The sequence below is a fragment of the Phalaenopsis equestris genome, unplaced genomic scaffold (genome assembly GCF_001263595.1).
Source record: "Phalaenopsis equestris unplaced genomic scaffold, ASM126359v1 Scaffold000022, whole genome shotgun sequence".
Classification (NCBI taxonomy): domain Eukaryota; kingdom Viridiplantae; phylum Streptophyta; class Magnoliopsida; order Asparagales; family Orchidaceae; genus Phalaenopsis; species Phalaenopsis equestris.
Window position 1 is genome coordinate 1,568,276 of NW_018164464.1, and position 10,900 is coordinate 1,579,175.

General features: G+C 32.3%; 1 protein-coding gene across 1 annotated transcript in view; it reads left to right on the plus strand.

Annotated features, from left to right (window-relative positions):
- Positions 1 to 4,080, plus strand: part of LOC110018422 (IQ domain-containing protein IQM3-like) — a 30,085-nt gene extending 26,005 nt beyond the window's left edge. Inside the window, exons 8-9 of the mRNA XM_020715731.1 lie at positions 3,241 to 3,342; positions 3,419 to 4,080. Coding sequence (XP_020571390.1) covers positions 3,241 to 3,342; positions 3,419 to 3,874 — 558 coding nt within the window. The 3' untranslated portion in view covers positions 3,875 to 4,080. The remainder of the gene's footprint in view (positions 1 to 3,240; positions 3,343 to 3,418) is intronic.
- Positions 4,081 to 10,900: the final 6,820 nt, after the last annotated feature.

Consider the following 10,900-nt stretch of genomic DNA (forward strand, 5'->3'; position numbering starts at 1 on the left):
CAAAATTTGGATCCAATTTTGATCAAAATTTATCTGGAATATGAACGAAACTTGTGTATCTAAAGATTTTTAAAGAAATATTTGAAAACATTCGTAGAATTGAAAAAATTATTTTTTAATTTGTTTAGAGGAGTTGTATATTGTAAAGCTCGAGTTGGCATTCAGTTTATTAATTATGATGTTAAAACAACGTCCCCCTATAAGTATTTAGGGACGTTCATTGAAAATATAGTTGCCCGAGCAAACTCAATAAATGTCTATTTTTTCTTTCAGCAATTTTATTTTGTTGTGGAATGTCATGACAAGTAGATTGATGAATTATGTCTTTGTTTATCAAAAACTTTCATAAATATTTGTTAAAGTATTCAGTTCCATTGTCGGATCTAAGGATGCATATTCTAGTTTTAAACTGAGTTTTAATCATGTTGTAAAAATCCTTAAAGAGTTTTTCAACTTCTGATTTTTTGTTTATAAGATAAACCCAACATATTTTGATGTGATCGTCAATAAAAGTCACAAATCTCCTTTTCCCAGATAATATTTTGACTTTTGAAGGTCTCCAAACATCATTATGGATCATGAAAAAAGATTTTGAAGGATAATATGGTTTTGAAGCAAAATTTATGCAATGATTTTTTTGCCAAATAACACGTTTCACATTGAAGTAAAGCACAATTACCACCCTTAAATAAATTAGGAAATAAATGTCTTAAATAAGAAAAACTTGGGTGGTCTAGTCTAAGATGTAATTCCATTATTTCTTCTAATGTAGGGTTTGAACCCATACTGATGTAAGCTTGAACTCTTTTTTCATTAGGAATAGTCTCCTCAAAGTAGTAAATTCCTATCTTTTTAGCTCTCCTAATCATCATCCCCAACTTCTGATTCTGAAAAACACAAGAAGATTCAAAGAAAATTACACGGTAGTTAGAATCCTTTGAAAGGTTGCCGACGGATAGAAGATTATATTTGAGTTTTAGAACATGGAGTACAGATTTAAGATTTATACTCTTGGGCAGGTTAATGTTTCCTTTTCCAGCAATGGAAGAGAAACTACCGTCAGCAATACGAACATTTTCATGGCCAGAACATGAGATGTATGAATCAAATAAATAATGTGAATTTGTCATATGATCATAAACTCTCGAACCAATAATCCAAGGGTTTAGTATTCTACCTGCATGTACCATCGAACAATTTGGAGTACCAGTAGCCAAACTGGGGTTTAGTAGATTCAGGAGTTGATCGATTTGCTCTTTGCTACATGGGCTGATTTGTTCAGCAACAACATTCGCAGTAGGTGGCTTGCGCTTGTTTCATGACTTCTAATATGCAGGTTTACCGTGGAGGTACCAGCAGGTTTCTTTAGTGTGTCGTGGTTTGTTGCAATGATCACACCACACCCGGGGTTTCTCCTCATTCTTCTGTGAATATGTGACAGTCTGCTTACTGACATGAGCCTCAGAATGGAATGTTGAAGTCTCAGGTATGCTGGTAGGAGTGAATTTCTTGTTGAGCATCACTCCTCTTTGAGTTTCTTCTCCGAGTTTCTTCGCGGCGGACTTCTGAGAAAGCCTCGCATTTTGCAATTCTTTGGGATTTGGAAGGAAGAAGGCGAGGGTTTCTTGGAATTTTTATTCCCGCTCAAATACCATGTTGAAATTCAGAATAATGTGGAATAAAGTGAAATACTTGATTGTTTCATTGATATGAACGAGATATTATAATAATCCTACAAGAATCTTATAATATGAAAAATAATAAAAAAAAATGATATGATGAAATGATATGAAAAAAAAAATATATCACCCGATATCTTCAATAATTAATTTATGTTAATTATTATGAGATATAGGAAATAACATAAAATAGGAAAATCAATGTTTCCTAATCTAAGGAAATAAATATAAAATAGGAAAGAAAATATATCTTTATATTAAGGAAATAATTTATTCCTCATAACTTCTTATAGAAATAAATTATTTCTTATTATAATTCTTAACAGGAAAAACAATAAATCTTGTAATTTAAATTAGATATTTTAACAAATTAATCTTATGTTATTCATGAATTCTTCTAATTGAATTATCTTTTTTTAAAGAATGATTTTTGTCTTAGCTTGTTCATCTCATTTATGATTATTCTTTTATGGTTGATAATAAATTAAAAATATAAATTTTTATGAAATTATTTTAATATTATTTTATTTAAGTATTTTAATGACCTCAAAATTGAGTATCTTGTGATCGTTTGGTTCTTCTTTCGATGATATTCTATTTGACTGAAAACATGTCAAATTTGGAGACTATTTGATATTTTCAATTAATACTTAAAAAATTTCATTCATAACTCAAGTGCTTGATTTGAACATGTATGGAATCGTATTGAATCACTTTCAATGTCAATGGGTTTGTATTGTCGAGATGTTCAACTAAGCTATAAAGTTCTAAAATTAGAGCTGAAATGATCTTGAATTGGACTTAAGAAAATTTTCCTATCTAACATGCATGAATATGCATGCATGATCAAGTGAATTTATTTGGTGACATATGAAAAATGAAAAAATTATAATAGGATATAATATCTAAAGTTTACTAATTAATTAATTAGTTATATTCAAAGGATTTAAAAAAAATCAAATGAATCTCATTTTAAAATTGAGCTATTTTCTTATATTATGAATAAACAAAACTCAAAGAATAGTCTCTTTATAATTAGTTTTTTACATTAATTAGATTGAGCATCTACCAAGTACATTACATACAGATTATATTGGATTAAATTGATTAGAATGATATGATTTGCCTCTTTTGTTGCTTTGGCATTTAAATAAAAAATACACTTTACCTCATTTAAGTGAATTAAAAATGTCCAAATTCTGAGAGACCTTGCAATTATGTCCTCTAGTTTCATTCACTGTTTACTATGTATTTCTCTCTTTCCATTCCCTTACTAATACTTTATAGAAGACAGCTATCCGTAGATATAGATTTGCGGAAATTAGGTATTAAGGATTTTAATTGAAAGAAAACTGATTGTTGAAGCACAAGTTTGGTTATGTGGAATCTGATCTGAGAATCTTTGCTACAAATTAATTGAACTAGTAAGCACTCACTTCTACTCTTTGCTATCTTCTTTTCTTGAGAAAGACCCACTATACTAGGTTTCTGCATTTTATTTTCATATCAATCTTCCATGAAAACTCTAGCTCCATTAAAAGGTTCTGCAAACCGCTTACAGGCTATTTGGGCATACAGTGGGCATTACAAGCCATCTGATGAGAACCTTAAACAATTTCTGAACTACCTCAACGAAAATGGCATTGATATAACTAAAGTCGAGGTATAAGCCCCATGCTCTCTTTCTGACAACAAATGCACTGCCACTTCCATATCTTAAATTTTGTTGGTTTTCTCAGATGCGCTCTCCGTCAACTGAAGACTATGAAGAAAACAAAACGTCCGAAGGAGAAGCTAATAATTTGCTTGATGTCTACTCTCTTTCTAAGCCCCAACCTCTTCAAATCCCTTCCGGATCCTTCATTATACCTTCACAGCAATCCACAGTGTGCTCCATTAACTCTGAAACTGATAGTAGAGAAGGTATTGAAATCAAAGCTTACAATAGGACTCTGTCTGGAGGGCTTCAGAGTCCAAAGGCAGATGTTTCTGAGAAAGCAATTGAGGAAAGGATCAAATCGAAGATGAAATCCGGTTCATACCAGCTCGGGCGTCAAGTCTCGGTTAAATGGTGCACTGGTGCTGGCCCGAGAATTGGGTGTGTGGCAGATTATCCATTGGAGCTGAGGCTCCAGGCTTTGGAGCTGACGAATCTCTCACCCAAGTGGTCTTCCACTCCAACACAATGCTCTTGAAGGTATGGCTCTTGTTTATTACTGTGCTGTATGAGCTCCTGATTCAAAAAAATTTAGTATTTTATATCCTTAATCCAAATCTGGCAATTTACTCGAGTTTGGAGTTGAAACTGCGGGTTACCAAGCAGGCATCTCCGTACTGGGCAACATGTATATATATGGTGGAAACTTTGAAATAATTTGGGTGATTTAAATTTGCTATGGTATCTTAACTTTTTAGGTGCTCGAACTTTTCTTTTTGACTAATTTTTTCCACTCACATTTGTATTATTTGGACACTCTCAAATTGAGATCATGTGAGCTTGATACCAACCAAATATTTTTTGAATAATTGATTATGTTATGGTATTTTGGGCTCCGAAAATTCGACACCCCTGCCTCTCTCGAAAAGAAGAATGAGAATGAGTAAGTTTACTTTGAGGTTTTGGGTTGAATTTTCAGAAGGCAAATGAAGCAAGCGTAAGATGTGACACTACTCGGAGGTTGTCCTTATTTTGGGTGGACTTTATGATATGAGATTCAAAGTTTCATTACAAGCGGAAGCCTCTATAGTTAATTATATCTAAGAATGAGAAATTACTTTCGATTAAGGCTAATTTTTAAATGTTAATACTCATGCTTGGTATATAATAGTTGTTAAATTTAAATTGATTAAATTCATCACCATTTGTTAGAGCAAATGGTAGGACGAATGGTGATACACCTGATTAGGATCTCATGGTTTCGTAATCCCAATCTGTCACGTTCAGTGTTCTACTTGGTCAAAGGAGGCTGTCGATTTAACTTGATAGAAAAATTCTTTTTTATTTATCAGGGTTGGTTTGTCTAAGAAAACCTTGTAGACCTGGTGTTGGTGTTTGTCTAAGAGAACACACGTCTTAACAAGTGTACTATATGCTTCATATCTCAATGGAGAAAGCCAATGGGAAGCACACAGGCTGCAACAGTGACTGTTTTATAGTAGAGGTTATTTGTCAAACCATTTGGGGGACCATATTGAACAAATCACTAAGTCAGATCATAATCGGTATTTGTGATGTCATTTAGCATCAAAATCATGTGAACAATATGCACGAGTCAAGTCCTTACCGTCGTGAGATCATTTGAGCGATCATAAATGCTCACTCGATATAATTTGACTCTTTGTGAATTTAAGTTAAATTTAAAATTTTTAACCTCGATAAATTAGTGTGGTGAGTTGATGAATTTTGCTCATTATCATTTTTGGTGAAAATTTTCTTTTTTAAATTTATATTTAAAATTTAAAAATTTTAATATTTAATATATATTTTTTTATTTTATTATGAACCCCTCTGATTAATTCGTGGTCATCATTAGGGATTTAAGTAATCCAAATTTGTTTTTTTTAGACCCTCTTAGCTCTGCACACGTGCTTGCAGAAAATCGGGCCTTGTCAATTCTAATTATTGTCGAGAGGAGAACTACTTAAATATTTTAAATTTAATATTTAAAAGAAAATATTTATATTTTGAAATTTTAAATTATTTGGAGTTTTTAACTGAGCCTTTGCACGCGCAATTTTCTTAGATCATTTGAGAAGGCGTTTGGTGTGTTGGTCGAGCACCAGAGAGCTATTTTCACCGTTCAAATTTCATCTTCTGTTCACTTGTATGTATGTTGTTGTATGTTTGTTGCTGATTTGATGGTGATTTTGGCGATTTAATTTTAAAAATCTTTATTAAATCCTGTGGGCCCTACAGTGGATTTTTTATTTATTTTGTTCAAGCAAATTAATGGAAAATTTGGGGAAAAATTTACGTACGTAAGACGTACGCAGCGCTGCGTACGTCGGAGTTATACATAAGGTACATGGGAGTTATATCCGCGTTATATCCTCTGTAATCTCCATGTAACTTACATGTGACCTACTTGTACCTTATATTAAGTTCCACGGTTCTGTTTTCATATATTTGTAAGTTACAGCCTTATAGGTAAGTTACGATGAGATTATAGAGGGTATAAAGCAGATATAATCCTCTTGTACCCTCTGTATAACCCTGACATCTCTTACGCGCACGCAATTTTTTTCCTAAAATTTGGTATCACTTCAGCATAATTGTTCGTTTGCGTGCTATTTGAAGAGTGTGGGGCCACCAACCATCTCTATGGCATAAAAAAGATATTCCCACCCCTTTGGAATAACGAGAACTAGTGTTTAATGTTTTCAAGAATTTATACCCGTGTGAAGCGAAAACATAAGACATTGCAAAATAAATTATTTTCAGTTTTTTCTATTTTAATTATTTTGTCTATATATATATATATATATATATATATATATATATATATATATATATATGTATGTATAATGTCCCCTTCGGAATGATGAGAATGATTATTTAATGTTTTCAAGAATTTTTATATGTAAAGTGAAGTAAACGTGACAAAATGCAAAATATATTGTTTTCATTTTTTTTCGTTTTTTCATTTGTCTTTTTTTTCTGCCTTTTATTATTATTATTATTATTTTATTCTCTTGGGCAAACTAGTGTGGCTACGGTATCAGGGAACAGGCGCCACAATGCGATAGTAGAAACAACATTGGCGGTGTTCGGTAGTGTGTAAATCACAGGTGGTGTTGGAACTCCTGTAGAGGAAGCGCCGGTGAGGGGACGATCCAGAGATGTCAGGACTGTCAGTGGGTGGTGCCACTAAGTATTGTCAGTGGTTGGTCTGATGAGCTAGGTTGTTGATAATGGAGGTCGTATAGTCAACCAGAGGGGTCATGTGGTTTGGTGAGGCAATGTTGGATGCTTGCCATCAAACTGGGGTGCTCTGACGACAGTTCGTCGGAGGCGGCAAGTGATGTCACAAAAAAGCGATTATTGGTGAGATGTAGAGTTGGGGAGTTGTGAATCGAGATGGAAAGAGGGGGAGAGCAAAGGATTAGAGAGATTGGGGAGGGTGGGGGGGCCGTGGTGAATTATGGAAATAGATTCATCTTGAGTCGTCGGCTTCACCCCGTAGTGAAGGTGTCAGTCCCCACATTTTTTACTAAATAAGTTGAGTTTTATAGCAAGTTTGTCGTGATTAGCTTAATTGTTATAAACTTATCATTTTTTATGTTCACCCTAAAGAATCTATTTGACGAGTTTTTAGAATAAAATAGGGGTCACACCATTAAGTTAGGTTTAAAATTTCATGTCATGGTGTGTAGGCACCGTATCGCCCTGCATTTGTGGGATAAAGGTGCTTGTAGTCACGGCTCAAACACTAGATGCGTGAAGCCACACCCTTTTTACCATGAATACATATGTTTGCATTTTTGCATGATTTATGCGTTACATTATTTTATCACTTATTTTGATCATATGTGTATAATTGTTTGTATTGTTTGTGCATTTACTTCACACTTTTGTGTTTTCTCTTGTATTGCTTTTATGGAATCAACTTTCAGTGTCTATACAATTGATCTTGCATATCATATATTTGTATGCTTGTATGCATGGCTTGCCTTTTTATATGAGTTTTTTTATCTCATATGTGTCTAGATTGTGAGTCAGCATCATTAATGGTGTAGCTCGTAGTAAACCCTAAATGTGGCCAATGGTGAAATGGGAAAATGAGTGTTCAATGTTAGCTTATCTAAGTAGGTAATTTGGATTGTCTTAGGATCATTCGAAGCATATAATTGGACTAACATTCATTACCATTGTGACGGATATTAGTTTGCTTAGATGCTTGGGATAGGACCAGACTTGGTGACACTGTCAAAATTTATGTGGGAGTGCCCTCAGTTACATTGCATGCCTTGCACTATATGCTAGATTGGAAACACTTTGTAGGTGTTTGTTTAGTTCAAGGTTAGTGTATAATTAAGATTTTTGTATGCGTAGCTATAGTTCTTTTGCTTGTATGCTAGATGTCATATTTTGTTTGTCTTATTTTATGTGTTCATTAGGTTTGAGACATGTGCACTAATATATGTATGGTTGGTCTTCTTTTAGGGAGACATGTCCAAAGTGGAGGAGCTAATATTAGAAAAGATGTGAATTAACACACTTTATGCAAGTGATATTGTTAAGCTCTCCTCCTATTGGGCATGGTTCATTATATGATTGCATGTTATAAATTATCTTAACGTTCACTTTATAAGTCTAGTCTTTTCTTTTAAACTTTTTCTATATACATTTTTAGAGTATATGATTGAGTTTGTATCAAAAATAAAGTATAAGCATGAGTCTCGAGGGTGCTTGATGCGTAGAGACCATGTGGAGAGAATTAGAAACGGTATGCACGTCCTCGTATCTTAATTCTTGATCTCTTAATTGTATAGATTTAGAATGAAACATATATATGCGGAGTCTGACCACGCTTTATTTCTATTTCTTGGTGATGTTGACCCAACGATCTACCTTTTTATGTATTATTTTTTATGTGTTTTTTTTTACCTTGCATGGTGTGTTGCTATTTTTTTCTTTATTTTTTATCTCTATGGTTTGTTCGTTTTATGAGTAACCTCTTATGATAAAATATTTTTAAAAAAAATCCTAATTTTAAAAGATTTATCATAATAAAATTTAGACTTAAAAAAATCATTTGATTATTAAAAGAATTTTCATTTTCTTGTATGACCCCTCTAGGTAAGTTTTAGAATGATTTATATTGAATGGCTATGACTCAAATCACATCTAATAGGGGCCTCCATGTTTAGACACTTAGATAATATGCATCATATGCTTGCCCCCAGGAGAAGTATCATTGTTTCTCCAACCTTACTAGTCTTGTAAGATTTATTTGATTAGTTGATTGTCAAGTATGATTAGGGTGTTAGTGACTTTCTCGACTCATATGAGATTGTATATTTTTTGTGGTGTGATTCAATTTTAGTAGATCAATTCATCTATTCTATTCCACTTTGTAAGCTTCGTGGCCATTACTTTGGCAGGTATAAAATTTGTTCTTTATATTTTCCATTTGAGTAGATTAATATGATCTTAGTTGTTTCTTTCCTATAATTTAGGTCTATTGATCTATTTTGGAAGATTGCAACACATGGGTTGTTGACAAGTAGTTTGCTATTGTGTTGGGTTAACTACTTTCATGACTATGTAGACTTACGGTCTTAATAAACTTGAACGATAGATACATGGAGTCCTGATTAGGCTATTCTACCTGTCTAGGAGTTCCTTACCTATATGTTGACGCACCCTTTTGGGGCTTATATTATCTAATTGACCTACCCTGTAGTTATTTTGTAGACCCTCTTTTATTGAGAGGTAGCTATTTGTCGGGTTACAATGACTCATCATATGTCTGGTAGCTTAGTTTAACCTTGATAATAGAAGATTTCTCCTACTGAAATGACTAAAATCTCATTGTTGACCTTTTGGTTAGGGTTTTACAATAAGCAAGCAAACACTTCTATCAAGAGTTTTTTTTTTTTTTTTGTATATTCGCCAGAATGTAATAACACTTCCATCAAGAGTTTTTTTTTTTTTTTTTTGTATATTCGCCAGAATGTAATTTTATACGGGGATACATTATCATTAGAGGTCTCATTGAATCCAGAATAAAATAAATTCTATTTTGCTCTAGTTTCAAATATTTTCATTTCTTAAATAATTTTTCTCGTATGTTTACTTGGGTTCATTATGATTCTATTTATTTTTAACCGCTCCTCTGTAGTTCATGTTACGAGGATTATTCTACGAGATATCTTTGTATCTACATTTTCTTATATTTCTTACTATTTGGCCAATTTACTTATTTTCTTCTCTCATTCTGTCTCTTTTGAAATAGAAACAGTTTGAGACGAACATATAAAAAAGGTGAATATAAAGGAAGTCCATAAAAATGGGCACAAAAGGGTCAATTTTAGCCTATAAAGTAGTCCCATTCCAAAAAAAAATTTTGTACCTGAGCAATAGAGTTATATATATTCCCCATATCATTGAGGAATTGAAGATCAAATTCCTCTATAGAAAAAAACCTTCCAGTTCCTCTATATTATGAAAACCATCATGGCACACTAAAGGTAGCTTTTTGTGTCTAAAAGAAATATTTCAACGGTGCCAAACCCAGCTTCTAAGATTTGATTATACATGTAAGTTTTTACCAATGGCAAAGTCATCCCTCCATATCACTGTAGAATATGTTGATACCATGCTTCTTCTTTCAGCTATAAATGATTTAATCGCTCGAAAATTTATTTGAATTTTAGTTTAAATTGAGATTTGATCGAAATAAACAAGCCGAGCTATGAGATAAAATTTTGGATTGAATTTTTTTCAAGCCGATTTCGAACAATATGCTGAACAGCTCGAACTGGTTCAAGATTGGTTCATAAAGTGAAATTTAACATTTCAATGGTATGAAAAGCGGCATGCATGTAAAATTTAAACATTATGCAAAAACTATAATCCTACCTTGTAAAAAAAAGTTTTTGATTTGTTGTTTCAATATAAAAGCATTTTCACAAATTGTAGTTGAAATGTATTTGTTGGTTTGAAAATGAGTTACAATTCTAATTTAAAAGGATTTTGAAGAAAACTTAATTTCCTAATGTCAGATAAATAATTAAAACCCTATGCTAATGAAACAAATCGAGGCACAGGGCAAAATCATTTTTGACACTGACTCACATTTTCGAGTAGAGTTGGATTGTCAAGTCAATTTTTAACATCACTACTTATACATTATATTTAATTTTTAATTTACTTGGAATTAAAGTTAAATTTTAATCTAAAATTTATTCAATTACTTATTTATTTAAATTTTTAGGATAATTTGTTTAATAATTTCATATAAAAAATTAAATACTCATTTAAATTTTAAAATAATTTACTAGTTTAAATGAAAAATTTTATTGCTTATATTCAATGTTAAGTCTCCTCAAATTAAAACCTTTAAACTCTAAAATCAGCCTTCATAATTCAAAATTTTTTTGGACTTTCCCTTCATTCTTATCCATAAGAAGTATCATCAATGGAGAGCATAAACCAATGTGCATCCTTTAATAAATGACAAGTAAGAACATCCATAACTAAAGCAAAAAGCTCAAAG